The sequence below is a fragment of the Barbus barbus genome, assembly GCF_936440315.1.
Source record: "Barbus barbus genome assembly, chromosome: 5".
NCBI lineage: Eukaryota > Metazoa > Chordata > Actinopteri > Cypriniformes > Cyprinidae > Barbus > Barbus barbus.
In genome coordinates this window covers 25,777,507-25,805,346 of record NC_136733.1, presented here as the reverse complement: position 1 = coordinate 25,805,346, position 27,840 = coordinate 25,777,507, and the positions used below count along the sequence as shown (strand labels likewise).

The window sequence follows — 27,840 nt, the reverse complement described above, 5'->3', positions numbered from 1 at the left end:
GAGAGGGGATTTTAAACAAACCACCGGGTGGATTTTTATCATTATAGGATGGATGTGCACACACACTTCTGAATGATCGGGCTAGTGCTGCTTTATCATTCTCACGTGTTTTAAGCCTCATCAGTTAAAACAAAGTGTTTTATGCCATTCAAAAGCGTGAGATTTCAATGCGCTATGACAGATTGTTTCTTTGCACACACACGCGCGTGCAATAAGCGCTCGGCTCGGACTGCACTTGAGTACCAAATTGAGTCCTCTTTCTAGTCTGCCTGAGCAAATGCACAGAATATTATGTTAATGGCTGTTTTGAGGGTATCCATGCAAATGAAATTTGTTTCCGACCCGCTCTTCACCCCAAAGCAGAGGAGGTTCACGACTTCTTCCACGTGTAAAGGCAGTACTACTCGTCACCTCGCCATATCAGCTTATATGCATAAGCATTTGCACTTATTATGGGCTCAACAATCCTTTCAAGTTCGTCTTCCTCCATTTAAACGTCACACGCGGTGGTACTGCAAGATGGTGGTGCCTGTGCTCCAAAAGCTATAACAAAACGTCCTTTTTTCTTTAAAATGGTTACATTAATCACGTTTGTTATATATTTTTTAATTAAAGTGGAAGTCAATTTACTAAATAATGTAAACTTGACTGACTGCTTCATTTCCACTGTATAAATATTCTGATAGGTGCTCTGTAATACCTTGTGTAATTTACTCTCAGATCGCCATGAAAATAGCCTTGATGCTGGGTTAAAAAGTGAATGAATGAATAAATAAATGAAGAGTTTGGTTCCAAAACGCGATAAACACCATTTAAAAAACTAAATAAATTTCCTGCCAAAATCAGTATTGTATCTGGTCGGTATTGAAAAGTAAATTTTTAATTTTACTCAAAATGTGATCTCCGCTGTTATTCTGTCATGTTTTTTCCTTATCTTTCCAAACCGCGACAAACGCCAGTATCCCTTTTCTTTAGAATGCGATACATCCGCTCAACCAATCACAGCGCACCATTCCACACATTGTAAACCGTAATGACGGCCCTTGAATACATCTGGCATCCTAGTTTTTGTCATCTACTTTGTAATTTATCAACAAACAAACAAAAAAATTAGGGCTGCCCGATAAATCGCAAGTGATTGTCATGCGCATCTTGTCAGTAAAGCCGGTTCTGTTATTAGTAGTAAACCTCCACCACGATCACTGACAAGCTACGCAATATCACATTCATAATCGAATGTGATTATGAACGTGATATTGCGTAGCTTGTCAGTGTAAGTGTTTTTATTAATGCCATTAATGGTTTTGTTAATACAGCGTATAGCACTAGTCATAAATGAATGTAACATGGCAAAGATTAATGCACTTTTGGGAGTTGAATGTAAGGGAAATATCATTTTGGAATTTCTGTGGTTTAATGTGATGTTGTTCATGATGAAATTTTCTTTTATTGTTGTAATTAGCTTGTAGCATTAACAAGATGGCCCGTTGAATTCATTTTGGGAGCGATGACTGATTGAATGTATTTTTAGCCCAGTGCCTGTATATAAGATTAGTATTGACCAAGTTCAGAGGCTGTCATATGTGGATCAACTTTGTTGGGAATTTTAAACAGTTTCAATATGAAAAATAACTTCAATGGATTTATTGCATTTTGGGGAAACAATAATCAGTTTTGATAAACCTTTCAAAATAAAAAAATCAAATACAGATTTTGATGTTATTGTAACCTAAAGATGCTATGTGAAAGTTTGAAACAGAAAATAGTGGATTTCATCTTGCCACTTTATTTGTAAAGAAACCTTTTTTACTAAAATTAATAAAAAATTATTTATAGCTTTTTGGAACCAAACTCTTCAAATATAGGTGCTCTGTAACTGTCATCATTCTTTTTATTTGTATGCACTTGAGAGGATTCCCAAGTGACGCGCACTAGCTCAAAGTCTGGAGTTTTGAGAAGGATGTTTCAAATTCAGATATCTGATTTAGATTTAGGGTTGTATAAAGTAGGTTGGCTATTCTCTTTGTTCTGAACTTTTGGGGAAAAGAACACAAGTCTCACCACTGCTGAAACACTTCTGTATTTGCATTCTTTCTAGTTTGATACATTTCTTTTAACTCCAGTTATGTACTGTAAGCATAGCAGTTTCAGTGAAATGCTACTTTTAAAAAAGGTTGAGTGAACAGTCATGAATTTCAGATTTTCTTTGTTTAGTTTAGCCCTTCTTTGCTTTGACATCAGCACTTGATCTGCATGAGCTCATCAGGGTTTCAGGATCATGTTCTCCTACATGCTTTGAGATCCAAAGAGCATCTTGTCCTTCAGTGGAAGCAAGAACACCTGACTGGAAAAAAAAAATCTATTAATAGTGCTAAAATATTTGTTCTGTTTATACCATAACTTTTCACCAAATCATAAAACAAATGAATAAAAAACTAATTTTTGGACTACATTATACACTTTTTTGGGGGGGGGGGGTCCTGCCGGGGTTGAGTTTCTCCTGCCAAATCAAACCAAATTAGTCTGTATAGTCAGAGGTTTTGTCCATCATTAAGTACTGAAGCTGCAACTGAGTGATCGTAGTTAGCAATGACAAATATTGCTGTTTGGTTTTTCCATGATTGTGATGTGGCGACTGTTATTCTATTGTTACTCTGTTTCCACAAAATTCCATTCAATTTACGACACAAACGATTATGAGATTATAATGGTGATGACATCAGGGATGCCGATGCGTCTTGCATTTGCAGAGGGAAAGTTGAATTCTTCTGGCTTCTGGACCAGCTGGAAAGTAGATGATGAGTCGAGTTTATAAAGATCATGACCGAGTAGCTTTATATTAAATATTCATATCTCAAATTTGATCAGTCTCTGTAATAAACACCCTATGTTGAAGTAGGCTTGGCTGTCTTATCCTTTCCTACTGCAGAATCATATCCCCTCACATCAAAGCCATTTCAATGGTTCCTATTCAGTGCTTGATAAGAAATTGTACTGTATAAAACAAAATATGGTGCTAACTGGTCAAAGCTCTCCTGATTAGCTAGAAAAAAGATATCACAATAATATGCTGCTTTTTTTTTTAAACATTAAGGAAGGGGGTAGGATTCTCAAATGTGATTGGTCAAGCAGCTATCTTTTTTTGTTGGTATTTAGTCAAGGGAATGTTCACTGTATCACTCTGCTTGTTCGTGTTTTCTGTTTCCAGTGTTCCAGACCAAAAATTCCCTTCACTTTGCATCACTCATAAACACTGTTCCAGTCTGTGTGTTGCAAAAAACATTTGCTTCTCATGGAACTTTTTTTTTTCTTTTTCCTCTCTCGTTTCACCAAGGCTGCTATTATTTTAACAACAATACAGTAAAACAGTAATATTGTTAAATATTAATGCAATTTAAAGTAACTGTTTTCTGTTTTAATATATTTTTAAAATTTTATATATTCCTGTGATGGCAAAGCTGGATTTTCAGCAGCCATTACTTTAGTCTTCAGTTTATTTATTTATTGGAAACTGATACATTTACTTAAGGATTCTTGGTAACATTGTTATTAAGATCAATTTAATGTGTCCGTGCCGATGTTTTTATATATATATTTTTTTTAAAACAAAACAAAAGAATCTTACTGATGGCAAACTTTTGAATGGCAATGTAAATGGCACACACATAATGCAGGAATGAAGTGTGGATTACATTAAATAGTGCCAAAGTATTTTACTCATTTATATTTAAAGAGAACCGAAACCTAAGACTTGGTTATGCTTGGTTGTTTGTACTGTCTGCTGCCTGTGGTTAGATGGTTTCGAGCTGGATACCATGACCTGGGATCTGAGCTGTGGAAAGGCATTTCAAGACCCAAGCTGTCTGATGTGATCCAGGCTGAAATGATGGACATTTAATGAGTTAAGATGAAACACTATGCCCTGGAGATGTGGACAGACGAGCAGCCAAGACAGACTGTTTCAACATATCTGCATCTCTCTTGGCAGGTCAAGATAACAGGTCTTAGGAGGAGTAGATTGTTTTTGCAAAATTTCATTTTTAGTCTCCCATAAGTCTTAGATAATGGTGCCCTGACAGGTCATGAGTATGTACAGCGGGTACTCCATTATTCTGTCTGAACAAAACCAGAATGTGTTTTGAATCATGTTTTGGGATTCCTCACAGAAACATCAATGACTCTGGCTTTCTGAGCATACGTTTTTCCAGCAAATTAACATTTGACTTCCTGACAGGGCCATTGACCAATAGGTGGCAGAAGATGTCAGCATGATGATAGATGAGTACAAGATGTGCTCTACTGTTCACTGATGTAAACCACACAGATACAAATAAATGACCAGACTCGGTCGCAAAGTACACCCACTGAACTCTACAAACTCCTCAATTTCCTCAAGTTCTATATACTCCCTGATCCTTGTTTGTTTGTTTAAGAATTTTGGCTCATTAGATTATGCTTTCATCTAGTAGTGAGAGTGTAGTCTACAGCTTAGTTTAATGTTTCCATGTTTATATCCATTCAGAAGAATTCAATTGATTTGCCCCAAAATCAGTGTAAGAAAAAAAAAAGTTGAACCTGCAGATAACTGGGACTATATTTTGCAGACCATTTTTTTATTTACACTATGCAGTCAGCTTGAGTTTACCTTGTTATTTTGCGTGTGTTATGGGAAACAGTAAATGGTGTGATTGGACTGTGGTGACATCGTAATGGTCCAAAATGAGGTTACAGGCTCTTATGTTCTTATATACTTGATGTACAAATGTTTGAGGTTGGTAAGACTTTTTAATGCTTTCTTTTAAGTCTCTCATGTTCATCAAGGCTGCATTTATTTGACCAAAAATACAGTACTGTGATAGTGTAATTTAACAGTATTCTATTTTAATATATTTTAAAATGCAATGTATTCCTTTGATGGCAAAGCTGAATTGTATTACTCCAGTCTTTGTTGTCACATGATTCTTCAGAAATCATTCTAATGCTGATTTGCTGCTCGAGAAACACAAATTATTATTATTATTATTATTATTAATAATGTTGAAAACAGTTATGCTTAATATTTTTGTGTAAAATGTGACTTTTTTTCAAGATTCTGAAGAACAGATTTATTTGAAATATATTTTTTGTAATTTTAGAAATTGATTTACTGTCACTTTTGAAATTGTGATCAATTTTGTGCATCTTTGTCAAATAAAAGTATTAATTTCTTAAATAATAAAAAATAAAAAAGCCGTGCTGACCCCAGACTTTTTGAACCGTAGTGTAAATGAAGATGAGAGATTAGTGGATGACTCATTTTGTGAGCATGTAGGTTTCATTCACAGATAACCTACACCTAAGGCGTAACCTACAGTCAGGTGTCATTATCGCAAAATGAACCCTGATGGGGTGATCAGATCATCCTGAATCGGTTTATTTTGCGATAATGATCATCTGAGTGTATATCATCCTACTTATTAGTTGACTATTTGCCAAATAAATGGACATATAAATTATTTTTATTACGTGAAAGAAAGAGGCCATGGAGTGCTGATATGCACAATTATGGAAATCGGTTGTCCGGCAATGAAAACAATCGTATATACAGTTTAGCAGTCATTATACATAAACATTTGACCGCAGAATGTCAGTCTGAATCGAGCCGTGTAATAAAAACAACTACTGTGGCATGGTGAAGATATGCACATCAATGTACAGCACTAAAAAAGAACCATATGTGGACTATAAACCAGTAAAACATTTGCTAAACATTTGAATTGGCAACCTAGACACTTTGGAGGAAGCCCAAATACATTGTATAGTTCCTGTAAAGGCCTATGCATTTACTCTTTGGAGAACATTTGGATCATATGTAAGTGCTATTGTCTTTCATTGTGTAAAAGGAAAAAACATTTCATTTATACATCTCTATATTTGATTTCAAAATTTTTATAATCTCTTTGCACACACATATAAGATGGCTGAAAGAATCATTGAGATATTTGAACTAAACCGGCATCTCCGAACAGGATGTGTTAGAAAACACTGAGTAAATGACCATACTGCCTTTTCACATCTCCCCAGGAGCCCTGTGTGCTGTTATTTTACACTAGTTTAGCCTGGCAAGTCAAACTAAATGCTTCTTTTCTGGTGAGTGTGATTTTATTTCTTGTTGTTTCCGCTAAACTATTTTTTTTTTTTTTTGAGACTTCAAGAACACTTTTTCTACAAACGTGCGTCATCGTGATCTCACCGGATTTGTCAACAAGTTACATGACTTGTGCTCTGATGGTTATTGTGGCAGAATAATTCTTGATGATTTATTTCCTTTTGTATTTATTTTGCATGACTCTAGTCAGGCTAAGTTTAGTACTCTAAGCCTAAGGGATTTGTTTGAATGATTTTAAAACTTTCAAAATCAGCACTAACAGCATAATATGATTTACGTCATGGGTTGATACAAGGAAATGGGGAATATTTTATTACATGATCTGTTTTGAGACACCTTGGAGATTTCCTATCAAATTTTCAGATTTTTGCAAGACTGAATCCATGAATGTGAACCTAACATCAGAAAATGAAAGACCTATAATGGCTTTAACCAGGATTGTGTACCATTCAGAATTTAAGCATGAATGCCTCTTAAACTCCAGTTTAAATCCTCGGATTGAATTAAATTTGAATTCAGGACGCAAACAAAATTGCAATTTGAATAACTTTTAAACATATAATCAAGATTTCTCAAGACAAACTTTGATCTCTAGCTTTAAAGAGAGACCTGAAGAGAGAGAGATAGATACATAGATGTGTTATCTAGATTTGTATTTAGTTAATACATTTGATTATATTTAATAAGTGAACTTCTGTGGACTAAGATGGAAAAACACTTCCCAGAATGCATTGCTTGTTAAATTTCTTTGATTTAAAATTTCTTAAATTCCCCCTACTGTCAATTCAGTTCATCTTTCTGTGGGGTTGAGCTAAATAAATTCAAATTCAGACTCGTAAATTGAAAGGGAGCCAATGTATTTTTTATTTTTTTGCTTAGGATCGTACGTGAACAGTCACATGGTACATCATTGCTGCTTCCCTCTCTGTAGGAGCTGAGACCATCAAGAAATACTGGAGCCGATATTATCAAGGTTCCCAAGGTGTGGTGTTTGTCCTCAACAGTGCCGCGTCAGACGAAGAGATGGAGGTGTCCCGGTCTGAGCTTCTCTCGGCCATGCAGCATCCTCAGCTGTGCACCCTTCCTTTCCTCATTCTTGCCAACCACCAGGATTCACCAGCTGCCCGCTCTGTATCAGAGGTATGGTAACTTTCCACACCAAATATAGCTCTATGTTAAGTGCCGGCTGTCTTCTTTGTGATCTGCTGCTGTTACGGATTGCTGGGTTCTGTTTGTACACACTCTCTAAAGTGTTTGGACTGAGCGCTGAGTAGCGTGCGTTTTGGAGAGCGTCCTGTTGCCATGCAGTAAGAGCATTTGTTTATGGTCAGCCTTGGAAGATGAGCAACCAGGGGTGGGATGGGATGTTGTGGGGAGCTCCCCCACCCTACTTCATCCTAGAACCAGAGCTGATGATGTAAACATGCTGTGACGTGGGCCAGCTGACTAATAGTCTCTTTCCACATGCTGAGAAAACCCTGTAGATGTTGTTCTCCTCAGAAGGAAGTATGACCAAGCTGCAGGAGACACTTGAAGTTTTCCAAGTATGTATTAAATCTAGACACTGACGTAAGCATGACGGTCTAGTGCTGTAGTTATGCATCTGAGACAGGAAAATATCGATCTACATAAATAACATTTGTAAATTTTTGCAGGTGGTTACATATTTTGCACTTACATCTGACGTCAGTTTCGGGTGGACTAGCTAGACTACTAGGCTGAAAATTTGGAACAATAAGTAATATTAGTAGATTATTACTTAAATAATAAAGACATTTTTAATTGTGTCAACAGTGGTTATTTGAAACAGGATCAGTATCACAAATTACATTTTTTTTCGATTAGTTTTATTATTTTTTATTAATTCATTTAAAAAAATTCAATTGTGGATGCTACCTGAGGTTATGATATTTTATTCTCCTAAAAAGTGCCCCTAAATCATGTGGATAATTTTCCTAAAATCTCATCAAACAAGTCATGATGTAAACATCTAGAATGTCTTATTCAAAAGTGCTGAGTATTAAAGAAATAAAAAAAATGTGGTTGGTCAGTTTCCACTATTAAATGTTAAGGAAAGGAAGGGTATTGTCTTCTGCGCAGGACTCGCTGTTGTCCAGCCCATTGCAAGCAAGTGGGTGAAGATGGTGTCAGGTTAGGAGTTCAAGCCTCTGATCAGATGTAGACCACAGATTGAAGCAAGTTAATCTCTCTACCTCTGACTCCTTTTAGCCGGTCAGACTGAAGGGACAATCTTAATCTCAGCAGATTCCCATCATTTCTATAAACCGATTGCATTTTGTGTATTCTGAAGGTGCATGCATTTTACCTTTTGGCTGTTGTCTGTGGTGCAGTTCACCAAACCAAATGGATGTCTGCTTCTAAATCTACTGATCAATGTGACTCACAGTTGGAGAATGAAGGGCTGGAGAGCACACATTTATTTTGTCATTCACACTGTATGCATAGACAGCATTGCACAGGGAGCCGCAAGGGGGTGCTATTGTGTCTGCCGTAAAGTTACATCAAATAAATTCACCAAATTTGACATTACAGTTTCAATCTGCTTTATAAAGACTAAAATCATGAGATTAATCAAAATTATTCTATTAGATTGACAGCCATAGTGTTATGTTTCTTTTCAGGTTTATACATCTACTTTCAGCTCCCTTAATGGTTGGTACACTTAATAGAAAGATAATATTTTCCAGACAATATTATACATGTTGAAAATATATTTTTTACAGCATAAATGGGAATATAGCTATGTTCATATTTTAGCAATAGGGTCACTCGTAAAGACATCAAATTCGGGGTTCTGTGGCATCCACATGTTGGCTTAACAGAAGCATAGATGCAGTTGTAGCATATTTTGAACTACACTAATACAGTGAAAGTACAGTGTAAACCTATTTATCCCCACAATAGCATGCAATAAAGGCCTTTATGAATGGAAAACGTAAACTGAGGTGATCTTTTGATCACAGCTTGATACAAATTTCTGTACTGACTGCAGATTACAGCTCGCTTGGCTTTTGGATGTGTATTAATGTGTAGTAGTTCTAAATAACTCCTAATAACCATTTGTCATTTATGGCTTTTGCCTGTGTCAAAGCAGGTCTGCTGTCGAAGTTACACTGCAAGTTTGCTTACAGTAAATGCTGTTTATACATGCTCTGTGAAACTGGCCTAAGTAAAGGGAAGAACATTTAGTCATTGTGGTTACATGTGAAAGTGACTCCCGCCTTCCTCCAGTGCGGTTGTGTTCGGTGTGGGATGTTTTGGCTAGCCACCTCCACTTTCTACTTGTGTTTCACTGCTAGACTCTCTCGACTGAAGAGGCATGCATTGTGGTCGCAGTGAGAACTCAATTGGCAATGAGAGAAGGAGCCTGCAAAGTATTTCAGACAAGCCAGTTGCCAACTCTTGAGGAAATATGCTGGAGAAGTTTTCGAAAGGTGCTGATGATGAAAATGAGTAGCACACTATACTCGAGCGTGCATTCTTATGTGCCGGATAGAAGATAATTACAAGCATGTCTGCGGGAATGCTTTGCATCTCATAGGATTTTACAGACATTTACTAATGAAAAATAGCAACCGGTTTAATGCCGGTCCACTTTCCCCTTCGATTTGTATAGTCTATAAGCCTATAGGGTTGTGTGCCACCCGGTCAGCAGATTTCCTGATATTGACCAACGGCACGTGTGACATGTACTGTGTGACTGCATGCTGAAGAAAATCTTGTAGTGTTGACTTCAATCGGTTGGCGGTCAACCGAGAGAGACCACACAGACCCCTCTTTTGTTTAAGCTCATAAATGTGGTCAGTTGCGTCTGATCAGCGTAAACCACATTACTGGGGAGATTGCCATGTGTTGATGTATTTTTAGAAGTTGAAGTCACAGAGAGCGATTGACCTCTTTTAGCTGTTTGCAAACACTTCCAGAGCCACGTGAGTTTGGCTTAGAGAGGCAGTGAGCCCTGCCACAGGCCTTTTATTTAATCATGGTGTCATCTCTATTCTTGTTGTAGGCATACTGTGTGTCCTGTCACAGTGAGGGATCAAGTCCCACACGTCGATCATCACTTAACTCTGACATGCTTGCCAATCGCATTGAATGGGATATGGCCTGACTTAGTTTTCATCTGTCCAAGGTTTGAAATGTCACCCCTTTTTTGTTTATTATTTTTGTTTAGTTTCTTGTTTGTATTATTGCATTTTTAAATATAAGAAAAACAAAAGATCAAAAAATAAATTAAATATATTAGAATCATTTTAAAATTCAGAACAGGTAATTTTTTTTTAATTATCCTTTTTTTTTTTTTTTTTTTTCACTATTTTTTTCCTTGAGAGGGTCCACTGAAAAAAACTGAAAAAAAACTGATTTCAACTTTCATGCTGTGTGTGAGAGAATATTGTCGTCCGATCAAAGCAGAGAGGCGGAATAGTAGAGCCGGATATCCGAGACAGGTTTGATCCCTGAGAGGGGAACTGGCATTTCTTGCTTCCTTTTTCCTCGCCTGTTTTTGCCCCACACACTCATTTCATTTAGATGATTGTGCATTTAAATGTTTTATTTTGTGCCTTGTTCCACATATTTTTTGAGGCAGAAACTCTTCACATTCTCTTGGAGTTTTTGAAATGCTTACACTTTTCAAGATTCGTCATAATAAAAAGCTTCAGACAGTTGAGTCTTCGTTCAAACAAACCTTTCAAACATTACTTGCAATCATAAATAATGCAGATGTCTTGTAGAGGAGCTTTCATGCAGAACTTGCATGCTTAATATTAAATGAAAGATTTTAAATGTCTCTGAATAAGTGTACAAACAAATTGTTTGCTTAACTCTTAATGTGAGAAAATGGTTCACTAAAGATGGATAAGATAAGAACGTTCCTCTTTGTAGATCAATTAAAATGTATAATTACTCTTATGCACCATGGCATCTGATTCCATTTTGATAATCAAATTCTTCTCTCAGACATATTTTGGGTTTTAAGATGTTTTTGTGTAACAGGTGGTGTTGTGAAATTGTGGTTAAAAGAACATGATCCAGACTCATGAGGTTTACCGCAAAGGCTCAGTCACCTTGCCCAGAGAGCTACAGAGACTAAACACCCTTCAAACTCTGAGTCATGATGTATAATCAGCAGGTCATCACTGCCCACTGAGCAGCTACACAACTGACTCTAATTCTTCTTTCAGAAGTGCCACTGCCATCTGTCATAACTGACCGGATTGAAGCTTTCATCACAAAGTTTAAAGCTAAAATTACATTTGAACATAGCTGTGACGTTAACATCTTATGCCAATGAAACACTTTTCTGGACTGTTGAGTTGATTCACGTCACACTAAATGCTGTTTACACACTGGTCCTGTTTAATGTTTAGAGCAACAGTTCAGATGTTTTGTACATGGGACATATCCGTTTGTAACACCTGAAATCATTTTTACTCTGAAATGTGACAGATAATATTTGTTTCTGATAAACAGTTTTAAAGATAAGTTGTGTATAGGTTTTCCCAAGTAAAGCAGCACCCAGCGTGTTGTTGTTGTAAGCTAGTTATTAGCACCGCCCGGTATCATTTTATGGCATAATGTTGGTGACGTCTCGTTTTTACATTGCCGCAGTCAAGTTTAAAAGACTCGTTGGACCTGTAAAGGCCTCACTAGGGTCCTGTGTGTGACTTGTTTTCAGGAGGGAAATATTCATGGGACAGAATTCCTTGTTGACACCAACCTCCTGCTGTTGGGGCCCAAGAAGGAAGTGAGCAGAGAGAGGGGCGTCATATGTTGATATAACACCTCAACAAAACAGGCTGTGTAGATGTTTTCCCCCGATGCATTCGTTCTTGTTTTCTGAAGGTTTCCTGTATGAATGCTCAGATGTTGGGCTGAAGAACTGATCTTAGGATAGAGGAAATCAACCATAGTTTCACCCACAGCCAGTGATGTTCTAGTGATGCATCGCCGTTTGGATGACATTATTGCGCAAGCCTCTAGATACGTTTCGGATGATCTGATCTACTGGTTGACCAATATATTGAATGACATTTAGCATTTTTAATAGTGCTGTCAATCGATTTAAATTTTTAATTGCGTTAATCACAGTCATGGACTGTGATTAATCATGATTAATCGCAAATTTAAAATACTAGGATTTACCTGCAAATCTGTTGAAATAAAGAAATGCATGACAAACTAGTTTAAGCAAACAGAACCTTTCACACTTCCTCTAGGTATGAGACATAATCCTTATTATTCTTTTTTTAAAGCCATTATCAGCCTTTATATTGGCAATAAAACGTTTACCAAGCCACGATCGCTTCAATCCCAGTACACATTTACCCAACTATTATCAGAAGTATTTCTAAATAAAAACAACAAAACATTTTCTTACGACCTTACATGGAAGTAATATGACAAAATGCATTATGAAGACAAATTGGACCTGTTCTGCAAGTGCATTAGAGCTAACATTAGCATCATGCTACATAAAACAATGATAGATTACCAATGAATAATAGATACCTTCCGCGCTGCGATGACGACAAGAAGTTGTGATCAAACCTTATCAAACGATTAATTTGCATTAAAAAAAATTAACGCGCTAAGATTTTTAGATGAATCGCATGCATTAACGCGTTAACGTTGACAGCCCTAATTTGTAATAATCTGCATTGCCCAAAATTGGTGGAAGCTGGACTTAATAATGATATTTTATGATGAGTATGCAGACTGTGAATAAACAAAGCAATTAAAGACAGACAAATTATGAATAAACAAATAAATTATATTGTAGATGAATCCGATCACAAGTATTCAAGTGTAAACGTTATTTGATGTTTGATCAGATTTTGGTGTAAGTGGCATGTAACTGCCAAAGTTTGAAAATTTCACATTTTCAACAGCTCAATGTAATATTTTTGATAAGCCAAACATATCAGTCTCTGAGTAGCATACAATTTATTTGAGCCACAAAAAGTTTAATTCCATAAAATAAGTATAATGAACTACGCAAAAAGCGTTTTGGATGTCTCCAGCACGTTCGAAAATAACCCAAAAATCAGACATAGTTCCATCTTTAAGTACATAATCACGTCCGTCAAAAACTCGCTGGCTGTTAGTTGGTATATTAGAACTGAAAACATCGACATAACACTCATGGGCTTCGATCACTTCAGTGAACACTTCTCAGCTAATAAATAAATAATTATCATCTTACAATGCATGTTTTTAAATCCACATAATTTGAATATCATGACATTGATGTCTGTCAAAAAATAACGCGCATAATACACAGAAGTAGTAATGAGAAGCCGAGGTCTCGGTAGTACACGCATTTCCTGGAAAACGCACACTACCAGATGTTTTGACTACATCATTGCTTTCCGAGGAGGAGAAAACATCAGCCTCAAGAAAGACATACAAAATACATAATGCAGGTGAGTACAAGGGTGAGTATAAATTTGTTCTTCACTCACTGAAATTGAAACCGAATGATCGGGAAACTCAGTGAAATACTTCTCACTGCATGCATAAATAAACACCAGTCAAACTGAAATCTTTACAGAGTTAATGAACATCTTTCAACATGTTGGTTCCTGATGGAAACAGGAAGTCATGTGTTACATTTTGATGGACATTTTCTATGCGTGAACTATGCATTCTGATTCTAACATTTCTTTTTTGTTTTTAAATAGTTTTAATAATTTTCTATTATTGACTTATCTATATTTTGACACATTTGGCAAGAGATGAACTTTTAAATGAGTCATCTTGAGTTGAATTCCTGTAGTCCAATTTGACTTTCATATCCCAACGTAATATTACTGACCTTGAAAGGTGATTTTTATAAAAAGTTTTTCATTTTCCAATAAAAGATGTATACATTTTCTACATAATTTATTACTTTTAATTACCCCTTAGCAGATTTTGACTCAAAGTTGTTCCTCAAGTTTTCCAGATTTACTCATAGTAAATGATTTTCTTGATTAATTTGGGAATGTGCAAAGGGCAGAGGGCAGTGTTGCATGTACAAAGCATTCATGTGATTTTGTATGCCTACAGAACATTCAGTGGCTGAGAAGTAAATTCGTCACTGACTACAGCGCACATTCTAAAAGTATATGATTTTGGACGGAGCACTTTTTTGTGATTGATTGATGGATAAGTGAGTAGGCTGTTAATGTTGTCTGGGTAAATTAGGTTGAATTAGTATTTGCACTACAAATGCTGTGCTGACTTGCGTTTTCAACTAATTCTGAATTTGGTTAGTCAAATCACTAACCACTTTGGACCTTGTTTACACCTGTATTCAGTGCTGGCCATTTGAGATCGGATCACCCAAGATGAATATTAATACGAAGTGTAAACAAAGTCCAGATGACTGCAAAATGCTCCTCTGTGAGGAGTGAATTAGCTCACATCTGGTTCCCCTGAACCAAATTTATAACTGATGTTGCTCACCAACTGAATTTATGACAAAGCGATACTACATAAGCAATTGTGCTGTGAAGCTGCATTAGAGCTCTACCTTTTGGGACTTTTTTGTGCTAAACTTTTAGCCAAAATATGCGTTTGTTTACAGTTTGTGTTTTCTACTTTTCATACTAGAAAAAAGTTACGACATGACTATTCAACAGTTCAGTTTACAGACCCCGGTTTTCTCCCACCTCACTGACTTAAACATGTAATTAATCATAAAGATCTGCTGTGTTTGACAATCATGTTCCCTGAGAAACCAAGGCTAGTTTGTGTCATTTGTTTCCAGAAGTGGATGTGGAAATGCATGAATTCGACTCTTGTGCATTCGATTTATAATCTGGAAACTTTAGGTCAGAAATGTCTTTGTTTCTCTGCTTCTTGACTGGTGTGGACAGGATTTGATTCCAAGTCTGAAACATCCCTTCATTTTTCAATCAGAAGTGAATAAACATGTGATTCCAATACAGAATATTTTCTGTCCTATCAGACAGTCTTTGAGGCAGATGTTTTTTTGGCGAGTGCAGTTCTGGGAGGTTGTGTTGAAGTGCTGAAGTGAAGCCATGTTTTACTCACGCTACGGTACAACCCCTTTAGAAAGTTGATATTCACTGTTTATCATTTGTTTGTGTATTTATATCTGTACATGTTTATGTGCGTTTGTGTGTATACTACGGGTGTAACATGGGAATAATTTCCCACGATTCCAATCGTATCTCAGTTTTGTGCTTCCAGTTTGGTTCGGTGAATACCTGGTGCATCATTTTAGAGCAACTGTTCCAGTTTTACAAAGCTTTTCAGCTAATTTCTCCAAGCTCTGGTACCATTTAGACCTAGCAATAACCAGGGCAGACCCTAATTTTTCACTTAACAACTTCAATTTTATTGTGTTATTTTTTAACTAATATTAATTTATTTTAACTTAAATGTAAAAAATATATATATATCATTATTTTTTCGTCACTTTATTTATTAAAGCTTAAAAATCCCCATGCAGTGTCTCTAACAAATTGTGCGTCATTATGACTAAGTTTGACCAGTGCATTATTTGTGTGCTCCAGAAATGTTGTTTGCAGGGGAAAAAAACATTTACAGTGATTTGTTGCTATTATCTGCTGCTTTTTGATTATTTTTGATGGTCCACCAATTCCACATGTGGAGAAGATTTCAGACAATAGCTATTTCAAGTCAATAATGATTTTAGTAAAAAAAAACATTTAATTCTATGGTCCTCTGAGGGAACAATGAGCAAACCATACACTTTCTGGTATTTTTGATGTATTATTGAGTCCTGTTAAATCAATGGATTGATATCTTCTTTAATATAGGGTCCCTCTCTTCTTTTGATCGTTGATCTTTCTGACCCTATCCGTAGAGAAGGATTTTTAGTTTTAATCCGTCAGTTGACCTGAACAGATTTGGCAGTGGGATACATCAGACGGAACTCTCTGGTTTTCCACTTGAATGGAGAAAGGGTTAGAAGCTTTAATGGTGGTCTGGTTGACTATATTGGTTTGTTGACCCAGCTAACGAGGTAGTCTAGACAAGAGCAACATCCCCCTATAATAGTAGTTATTATTTGCAGAGTTACAAACAAGTTTAACTTTTCAGATTAGATATATATGAATTGTTTGAATTAAATTAAATTAATTTATTAGTAAAGATCAACATTAAGTTATTTTGCTCGTAGTCTTACAGCGAGGGTCTGTCCATCACCAAGTAAATAAAAATATAAAACTGGTGGTTTTGCAAAACCAATACATATAGGTAATCATCTAAAAAAAATCTGTAAATTAAAAAACGCAACCACCATTGGATCACTTAAGATAGATTGATCTGTGAGTCTCTGAGTAATGCATAACGGTCAGGTTCACATTTGATGAAATACAGCATTCTTACCTTTAGCCACAGGATAAGCCAAGGCTCAGGAATATGAATTCTGGTTATGATCATATGACAGTTGACTGGTATGGAATTAATAAAAAAAAAGGTCTTAATGCATGCATGCAATTTTTATTTAGTATGGATCAACTCCTCTCCAGTAACTAAGAGCTCTCATTATGAACCTTAACAATAATGTTAAAATGTGTTTACACTAATACTTTAACCGTTATATGAGTTAGTATTGCAATGCAGCAGATGTGTATTATTATTATTAGTAGTAGTAGTACTGTGTCCTCACTGTTGCACTCCTGTTTTTTTAGGATGGGTGGCTTTGGTGTTGTAGTTAATTATTATGAAGACCTGCTGAGTATCATCATCTTTCAGGTCATAATTTTTAAATTCTCCAGATTTTGGAGAATTGTTTGCTTGTTTCGTTGAGCTATTTGGTCAATGAGATCTACAGAGGTTTTCTAAAAGAGGGAAGTGAAGAAGGACATCAATTCACATGCGGGGAAATGAAGTCACAGGTTAAATCTTCATCTCTGTAACTGTAAGAGGATAAGACTATTATGGAGCTCCAAGAACCTGTTAACAACTATTCACACAGGTTTGTGCTAAATTTTAACCTTCTGACGTGATGCATGTTGATTTTTTATTTTATTTATTTTTTAGATTATATCAGATTATTGGAAAAATGTCATCAAAGGTATGTAAATAAGTAACATGTTCTTTTTTTTAAATAAATATTTTAGTCACGTTGCGTTCATGTATTTGTCATTAATTTACCTGGACCATGCAGTGTTTTGAGCTTCATGCGCTTTTTATCTGATTTAATTCAAACCAGGGATGGATGTGCAGAGAGTTTCTCAGGGGTTTCTTTAGATCAAATTTACTATATATATATATGTGTGTGTGTGTGTGTGTGTGTGTGTGTGTGTGTGTGTATAATTGTGCTCTGGCCCACCTCTTCCAACTGAGCCAGGGACAGCTAAACGAACCGCGCCTGAACGTGTCAAACAAACCAGAATTTGGGGGTCAAATGCGCACAGGCATGGTTTAGATCGCCTAGTGTGAGTACACTGGCTACACTGATTGAACCAGCAGTGATCCAAAGTATCATCAGGTGTGGTCCTCAGAGAAGTGCTCTTTTGTGATGACTGACGCACATTTGTGCTTTTTATATCCAACCCTTTTCATGCTTCATTAATTTGTTACCAATGAAAGGTGCTTGCAATGGTTTGTTCCCCATGTAGAACCTCAACAATACCAAAAATCAATCCCAGTTACTTTATGAAAAGTAAACAGGTAAATTGCATGTCTCGCCGGAAATTATTGTTCAAGTGATTGTTTTTCTACCGTTTAATTCAAGAGCTGTTACTGTGATTTACTAGGAAGTTCAGTTTGATTTGATTGATTATTGTTGGATTTAGTATTACATGACCTCATCAGGGGACTGAGAGTTTTCTAACTCTGGAACAGTGAGTCAGTGATTTTAAGTGTATCTTAATTTTTGTATCATTGTTCAGGCACTTAGGAATAATGTATCAATGGTTGTGAGTGTACTGCAATAGTTTGAGTCATGCTTTGGTCAAGTTCCAGGCTGCTCAATGAGAACTTGACATAGAAAGTTGCTTTACAAGACTTTTAAATTGTATTAATGTTATTTAATTTCATTTTGATCTGGTGGTTCAGATATTAGTGCAAAAATATAGACATATAACATAAATGAGAAAATTAGGGCTGCAAATTGAAACTAGATTCTAAAGTTTGTGAACAAAAAACTTTAGCATCTAGATTAAGAAAATCTTAATGGTCAAAAGAGTAGGGGTGGGAGAAAAAATCGATTCACCTAACTGTCGCGATTCTTTTTAAAATGATTTAAACTTATCTCAGAATCGATTTATATTTCATTATTTTACTTTTCTGAAGAGGTGGTGGGCGCTTTTTAATTCCAACAGAAGGCGAAATGTATAGGTGTGCTCGACTTAGCTGCACCACGCAGACGATCAGTGAATGACATCAAAGTACCGTGAGAGCGCTTCAAAAGCACGCAGAGCCGTCTCTTCTCTGCATTAGATGAAGTCATATTTCAAACCGGCACGAGGAAGCAAAACATGGCAGAGGATCAAACCTCTTCCAGAATTCTTTCTGCACCTTCTCGTTTTGAATCCCAAGTGTGGAAACGCTTTGAATTTTACACACTGCCGGGAAAACATGACTAAACATGATTGAAACGGTATGTAAAGTAACATAGCACTTTATTTTATTTCTGAAATAATTTTTTTCTACTCATTTTGTTGAACATTTGACTATTATATTCATGTGCAAGTTCAGGGTTTTGGTACTTGAAAGTTTCATGCAAGGTACTTTAAATATACACTGTGTATGTGTATGCTCCTGAAATAAAGTTTAGAAAGATGTGATGCATTGTTTTTGTTAATATGACTCATCATATACAGTCTCTTTTATGGGTATAATCAAGTATTTTCCATTGTCTAGTCTTTAATAAGCAAACAAAAATCACAATAAATTGTAATATTGAATCGCAATAGTTATATAATCGCAATACTCAATTACCGCAATATATATTGAATAGGCACACAATTATCGGGATGGTATTGAATCGGCAGATTTGCATATCGTCCCAGCCCTGCAAGAGAGCCAGTTAAAAGTTCAGAATGGAAAGATGTATTTCTCCACTTAAGATGCAAAAAAGAACTTTAAATTCAGTGTTAAAAATCAATTGAAAATATTAATTTGGGTTTTAAAATCGATTTAAAAATGTCAGATTGTTAAGGCTAGTGTAGCGATGTTGGCTACGAAAACTATGTCTGCTTTCTCTATCCAGCATAATTCTTTGACACATTCAGCAGGAAATGCACTAGAATTTAGTTTGTTTATTTGAGATGAAATTAATGTGGTTTATATTTAATTGATATTAACATAACATTCTTTGGTAACACTTTATTTTAGGGTCTTTTAACTAGTTGCTTATTAGCATGCATATTACTAGAATATTAGCCATTTATTAGTAGTAATTAAGCACATATTAATGCCTTATTCTTTAAGACCTTATTCTACATCCCTAATCCTACCCAGTACCTAAATTTAACAACTACCTTAACTATTAATAAGCAGCAAATTAGGAATTTATTGAGGGAAAAGTTGTAGTTAATAGCGAATAAGTGTTCCCTATTCTAAAGTGTTACCCATTCTTTTTATGACCCTTCTTTTTAATGTGTTTTATAGTTCTCAACCTCACACTGCAGTGCAGATCAAGTCAATAATTGTTTTGATGCTGTTTTCTGTAGTAATTACCAAAGTTTTGATGGACTGCATCATCTGGATTACTCATTTTGATTCTTTCAAGTTCAGGATGTGGCATCCCCCTTAACCACCTATATACTGCTGCTACCATAGGAACAGGAAAGATTTGAGCGCTTCCTCAAAGTGCTTTCTCATTTGGCATTCATAATTACATTCTCAGCTTGTCTCCACTTTCCACAAGCTGCCAGAACATGCCTGGCTTGTGACCACTGTGTCTAGACTATACGCTTTGCATCAATCAACTGTGATTTTTTTTTTTTTTTTTTTTTTCTGAACAATGGAGGATTGGCGGAATGCTTAATCCCATATTCTGTAATTCACATAACTTTGAGAAAAGGTTTGTGAGACGTAAAAATGAAGGCTAAAGGAGGTTACAAGTGGCGATTTTGAGTTCTGCTTGCAGCCCTGTTTCAGGCATGCTTCATTTGATTATTGATGAAAAGGCCTTGTGGGAATCAGCTTAATGGTAGTGCTTTTGCAAATATGTGGTCACACATTATTATATCAAATATCATTAATGTAAAACCATTTTGAATGGGATGTAAAACCTAAACCAAGCTACTTTTCCAACCTCACTTCCATCATGCCATAACCACATTTGGGGTGCTTTATCCTTTATGACAAAGAAACAGCTAATGCCACATGCATTTTAGCCTGGTCTGGCTAGTCTGTTGGCTGGTTTTTGAGTGATTTTGGGAACAACTGCAGCTGATCATTCTCGGAGTCCAGCTAGTTTAAGACCAGGCAAGGAGACCAACTTAATCCAACTAAAACCATGTTAGGCTGCTTTAAGTGGGTTTTTTCAACAGGGTTCTTAGTGGGTTATTTCAGGTGGCACTGACAAATATTATCTGGATAAATTATTATGACTCAAATTGTGCATAATCTCCATTCAAGGTTTTAACATATTAATATTAACATTTCACTTTTGATTTCTCCTCTCTTCTACTGCTTGTTTCATTTCTGTTTCAGTTTTTATAACCATTTCTTACTATGTGTAAGTTGTTGTTTTTAGCATGTGTGTTTGGCAGTGCTATTTCTTAGGATTACTGATAAACTATACTGTCGTGATTTGTACTTGTTATCTATTTTAATTTTAAATAAATAATGTCTGAATTTGTCTGTATAGGTCTTTTATTAAGTTTTAGTTTGATTTAATTTGAGTTATTTTAATACTTTAACAAACTAAATGGAAATGAAATCATATATATATATATATATATATATATAATTTATAAATGTGTGTGTATATATATAATTTATAAATGTGTGTGTATATATAGAATTTATAAATGTGTGTGTATATATATATATAGAATTTATAAATGTGTGTATATATATATATATAGAATTTATAAATGTGTGTGTATGTATGTATATATATATATATATATATATATATATATATATATATATATATATATATATATATATATATATATATATATATATATATATATATATAGAATTTATAAATGTGTGTGTATATATATATATATAGAATTTATAAATGTGTGTGTATATATATATATATAGAATTTATAAATGTGTATATATATATAGAATTTATAAATGTGTATGTGTGTGTGGTTGTACATATATATAGAGTTGTTTTTTTGGTGTTTGGCTTAGTGTTATGTTAGAATAATTATTATACTCTTATACCCTTTGTTCTTTAATATTTTGAATTATTTTTAGCTTTATTTTTTATTTTATTTTTCATTTAAATGTTAAGTTTTGAAATTTTGTTGTATGCATTTGTCGTTTTTATTTAATTTCTTTATTTTTATAATGTGTATAGGTAGTATTTATAAAGTTTTAGCTTTTAGTTTTGGATCTGTTTTTAGTTGTTTTAATACTACAATTGATTGCTTCTGTTGTCCTCATTTGTAAATCGCTTTGGATAAAAGCGTCTGCTAAATGACTAAATAATAATAATAATAATGCAAAATATGTGTTAAGAAAATCAAGCTACTGAGGAGATATTTAAAATATAGTAGCCTAGTTCCAGCTTTTAATGTTTATGTAATGATTTTATTAAGATCATTAGAATTTAGAATCATTAGAATTTTCTGCAGTTTTTGCTGAAATGCAGGGTCTTTCCTAAAATGTTTGTTTTCATGCTCATACAGTATTACGTTTACTGCTCCATAATGTTTTCCATGTTGGTTGAGGCCTGTTTCAGGCAGACCTCCTGCATGGTCATCATTGATCTGCGCGACTGTCAGGTACCATCAAGGCAAAGCATGTGCCATGTGACACACAAGGGCAGCTTGCCAAAAGCTAATTGACTCTGATCTGCACTAATTGCAAACGTGAATCCTATAACAGAGCTTTGGCGAAGAGCCACCAGCACAGATGAAAGCACCCGGCTTTGCTGTGTCAAGGGCCGACGACCAGTAATTGGTGCGTCCGGTGACCCGGGATGAGCAAGGGCAGGGCTCTTTCTTGCCAGACCTGGTCCACTAATGTTCTTCCACCCAGACCTTTTTGACACCACTGTGTCCTTTACAGTGACCTAATAAGGCAGTCAACTGAGTAGTTTTACCTTATGTCCTTTGAGCTGATAAAGGTCATATAGGAAATGTTTAAGTTCATTTTTATCTTTTAGGTGTTGTCTTTTTGCAGCCACTTATTATAAACTGTCCTGTAGTATGACCAAAACTTTTAAATATTGCTGTATTAATTGAAATATTTAATGCAATTTTATGTAACACTTTAGCTGTTTCAATTCAGGTGCAAACGCTTCTGTCTTTGTCTGTTGTGGCCCAGACATTATCTGAACTTGTCAATCAGCACTGACTATCACAGTTGCTATTTATAGCTATTTAACCGCTTACACAAGCCATAGACCTTGGCCAAGATGTCATATTTTTTAGGCAAATAACAATGAGGCTATGAGGCATAGTTCAGTCTGTCCAAAAAGTTTTACAGTCTTAAAGTTTTCCACAATTCTCACAAAAAAAAATATATATTTTTCCTTTTGTCTATTAGAACACAGACGTTCAATTTTGCATTTTCTTGACAATCAATACCAATTTTGTTTTCGCCATTCTCAACTGAATATGGCATCTACCCTGACAAAAGTTCATAGCTGTTGATCATCCTGGAAAAGGTGTAAGTGTTGAATTAAAAATCATTGCAACATGAAAAGTGTTTTTGTCTTTTAGGGCTTAATGAAATGTCATTGAATTCTATAAATCGTCTTCATCTGTCTCATAGTTAAGACTCTCCTGTGCTCCATGACGTCATATGGGAATTAATTGAGACTAGTGTTCATGGCAAACAGATGCCAGCTCACCTACATTCAGCACTTGTGACCAGACACTGATGAAAGGATTAGTCCTCACTCTTCTAACATGACCTAGATTTTTAGGTAAGGTCGAAGCAAGGTACTTTCACATACGTGATTATGTACAAGACCTCAAGTCAACTTATTTTAGGACTTAGCGCCTGCATGAGTCTGAGCATGAGCTTGGTCCATAAATCCAGATCATCAGTCTCTGGTGTTACTCAGCCAAAAGATTGGTGTGCCAACAACAGTATTATCAGCATGAGGTAACTGCCAAGGCATAATATACATTGGATAATTTACCAAAAAAATGTAATTTACTCACCCTCAAGGCCATCTAAGATGTAGGGGACTTTTTCTTCAGTCAAACAGTAAAGAAGATTTTTAGCTGAAACTGTGGTCCTTGGTGATTGATAAAATGCAATCAATCAGCGGCTACCATCACTTTGAGAGTCAAAAAAAAAACATATCAGACAATGCATTATTAATACCTAATTAATTTATATTAAACGTTAAGGAGGCTGAAATAACATTTTAGTAATTGATAAACTAGTGATTTTTTGTTTGCTTTCATTATTTTACAAAAGCGCAATGTTTTGTTGTTATTGTGAGTGCACACAAAAAAACATAGTCTTTACAGATACGAAAGCTGTTTTACTCTTATTGGTATTACCAAAAATGACGGAGTATTTTAAGAGACAGTGACCGCACCGGCGCCTCCATCTGTCATGCTGTGAGCACTAATATTCAGCTTCCACACTCTGTACACTTGACCAGCGCACATTTCTCTAGGTTAACATTAAATTGAGCGATCGTGTAAAGTTGGTGCTACTAACATATTTCAAATGATAAGTTATATTTGAGGTTGATGAATGATAGGAGAGCGTTTGGATGTCCTGCTTGATGTTCAACCACATAGACCAGCCTTTAACGATCTGCGTGACTTCGCCAGTGTGGATTTTTAATTAGTTATGCGATTAATAAAATTTTGGTCGACCAAGCCTCTTCTGGTGGATTAACGGTTAGTCGACTATTAGGGGGCAGCCCAATTATGAAGTAAAAAGTCAGGTACATCTTGGATGATCTTGGATTGGCCTGAAGGTGACCAAATTAACAGCAAATTTTCAGGAACTATCCCTTTCAGTAAATATTAGAAAACAAAGATTATCCCAGGAGTGAGAAGGAATGCTCAAGTTGCAATGAAAGTTAAAGGCATGTGATACTCCTGGCTTCTTTTAAGACAAGTTGTAGCATGGTCATTATCATTAAAGTGTAAGATTATATGCATTTTAAAAGAATTATTACATGATATGCCAACTCATTCATTAATTTAAATAAATTATGCCTTTGCAGAAAAAGCCGTTAAATTAAGATAATTCAAAGTTCTCATTGTGGCAGACCAGTTATATATATTTCATTGAACTAGGGGTGGGCTATCTAACAATCTTATATGGTGATCGTTTTTGAAGATGTCTATGATTTACTTTTCAAGTGAATGAGTATAGATTGTGGTCTTTTGTCCTTATAATTTTTAGGGCTGGACCAGAATATTCGAATATTCGTTTGGTGGGTTAGCATTCGATATTCAATTTTGAGAATCAAATATTGTTTTTTGTTTTTTTCCCAACACCTGGCATCCCCCGCGAAACTGTTCTCATTAGCGCTTGAATATGAATCGTCCATGATTCAGTTCTTCTGGAAGAGAAGACAAAAATGCAGAAGACCTTAGCTGTGTGGCTTCGTTCATTTATTTTTCGTTCTTCTCTTATTTAAATAGCCTACCCTTTACGGTGTCCGTAATTGCTGTACTGCTAATTTCTGATTTGGGAGTGATTTGTTTGTTAGAAAAATGTTAGGCAACCTTATTAAAAGGATTGCTCTTAACAGACCTGTGTGTTTTGTATCACTGGGGAAGTCGTGGCCTAATGGTTAGAGAGTCGGACTTGTAATCCGAAGGTTGCGGGTTCGAGTCTTGGGCCGGCAGGGATTGAAGGTGGGGGGAGTGAATGTCCAGTGCTCTCTCCACCCTCAATACCACGACTGAGGTGCCCTTGAGCAAGGCACCGAACCCCCAGCTGCTCCGGGTGTGTGTTCACGGTGTGTGTGTGTTCACTGCTGTGTGTGTGCACGTAGGATGGGTTAAATGCAGAGCACGAATTCCGAGTATGGGTCACCATACTTGGCTGAATGTCACTTCACTTCACTTCACTACTAGTGCAGTGTCCGTTCTTGGACCATATAAGCCCTGCCCGCGTGAGGCGAGCCGCTTCTGGCTCGCGTTGTTCAGAAGTTTATTAAAAGTTTATTAATTCTGAACGTGTTTCGTGTCCATATTGCACCAAAATGTGACACTGCACTCCCTTGGGTCCGCAGCAACACACCCGACACACATGAAGTCGATTGATTCTCGACATAATAAAAATGCAAACAGACACACAGAGATTCCTGCCTTTGTTAGAGAGAAGAATATGTTCAGCCCCCTCCCTCCGAAGCTTCGAATATTCAGTGTTGATTACTACCGAAGCTTCGAAGCTTAAAAAATGGTATTCGGACAAGCCCTAATAATTTTAAAACTACAGCAATGACTGCCTATTAGATGGCGTGTCTTTACTCATGCACTGTGACTTATTGAAAAACAGTTTAATGTGAGCTAGCAGTAGTTGTGCGATGAATTAAATTTTAGTTTCAGTTTCGATCTTAACAAAACGATCATTGAGCCTCTTGTCCTCCCTTTAGTTTAAAGTGGCTTAATGCCCAAATGAGTCAAATCATGTAACACGACTGTCGTAAAAGGCAGTCTACCGTGGAACATGCTTTATTTTAAAACCAGTTATTAAAAATGCGTTATCTGCAAAAGAGCCTGTTCCTCAGTGTTAGATCTGTGCATGCTGCTTTAAAGAGACAGACATTATGGGTTATGAAAGGTTCATATTTTGGTTTTGGGAGTCCCCAACAACAGGTTGACATGCATGCATGGTCAAAAAACTCTTTCATTGTCTTATAATATGTATTTATTTTTACCTTACTTGCTCAACGACTCCCAAACGATTCGCTCAATTAATCTTTCCGAACCCCTACTTTGCGTGACGCTAATCTGCGGTGATTGGTACGATTGGTTTCATTTTCATTTCATCATGCCTGTTATGCCTGAAAAAGCAGCGTTTGTGAGCTCAGTGCTGTTTTGTGTACAGCATGGAAACCTCTATTTTTACCACCCCAAAAGTGGCACCTAGTGGCAAAGAATGAATTAGCATTTTCATTCAGACCAACATGAAAAGACCAAGAAGTGGGCTGGCAATTCATAGCTTTCAGTCACGTGACCGGCTCGAAGACCTGGAAGGCAAAACATCCATAGAACTGCAGGACAAGCCTGTCAATTTTCCATCTGTTTCACAGCCGCAAATATTTAGTTCACCTCTCAAAAGAATGAAACAAAGGTATGTGAACAAAATGCAAGTTTTGGGCATATGCAATCCATATAAGACACCCGCGGCAATATTTCAATCATTAAAGAGTGCGACAAAACGTTGTAAAAACACTTAAAGTGCCTTAAAACAGCAATATTAAAATATCAAATTCAGTCATTTCTGTAGTTAATGATGCATAATTTACATGCAGATGAGCAGGAAAATGAACGCAATCCGCATAATGGTTCAGTGTTTTCTTTCTAATGGTTTTCTATGGGAAACCATTTAACTTGAAACTTTGCACATTGCGTTTATATTCTGGCTTCATCGGCTTCCCTGTAGAAAATATATCTAACTATCAATATGCTAATGTTTCATGTTGACGTCAACATGAAACAGCTTGGGATTCGTTTTAAAAACGACTCGTTTCAATGATTCAGAGTCGACAATATCTTTTGATAGACAATAACGTTATACACTACTAACTTTATACAGAGACAAGAACTTTATATTCACTTTCAGATTTAAAACTTTGCAGGATGTTTTCATTCACTTAGAGCTGTGTTACACACTCCATGAAAGGTAACTTTCAAAAATCCATAATAGGGGCACTTTAAACTGTGCTAATAGGTAAATCATAAGCTTGTTCCAGTCCAAATATTCTCGAACGTACATCTCAAAATTGGGAAGATTGCGATCCAGATTGTGGATCATGATTTGGCTTTATAAGATTGTGATATGATATTTTGGGAAGATCACCCGCCCCTACATTAAACATAAAAGTGCTGTCATATTTGCAAAAATTTCACAAGCAAAAAGGTTTCTATTGTCAATACTGTTACAGTAGTGCTGAGATTCGGAAACATTAAAAGGGTTAACTGTGAAGGTGTAATGAATGCTCAAATTCTTGGCAAAGCCCTTTTTCGTAGGTGTAGCTACATGAACATGTAAACTGTCTGAGTTTTGTAGACATGGCTGCAGGGCAGGAGGAATTACACTGTCATGCAGAGGATATAGAGTTGCTGTGATATTCAGTCTGTCACATATTTGAAAAGCTTCCAGGTGGAAATAGGTATGCTATGTGTGGGACAGAGAAGGTAATCACCTCACAGAAAACACAGACCTGTAATATAAACAATCTGATTTCTGGAAAACGCCTTTAACAGACTACATGGATTTTTATGCTTTCACTAGTAGTTACTCAATTGATTGACTGCATGCTGAAGAACAGGCGGTGAACCTTTCCATCAATCTAGGTTCAATGGTGCTCATTCACCAAACGTCTTGGTAAATTTTTA

The 27,840-nt window shown here is 35.9% G+C and overlaps 1 protein-coding gene across 1 annotated transcript in view; it reads left to right on the top strand.

The window, feature by feature from the left end:
* LOC306869953 (ADP-ribosylation factor-like protein 15) overlaps nt 1-27,840 on the top strand; it is a 127,127-nt gene that overhangs the window by 59,387 nt on the left and 39,900 nt on the right. The window contains exon 4 of the mRNA XM_079416925.1: nt 7,080-7,288. Coding sequence (XP_079273051.1) covers nt 7,080-7,288 — 209 coding nt within the window. The remainder of the gene's footprint in view (nt 1-7,079; nt 7,289-27,840) is intronic.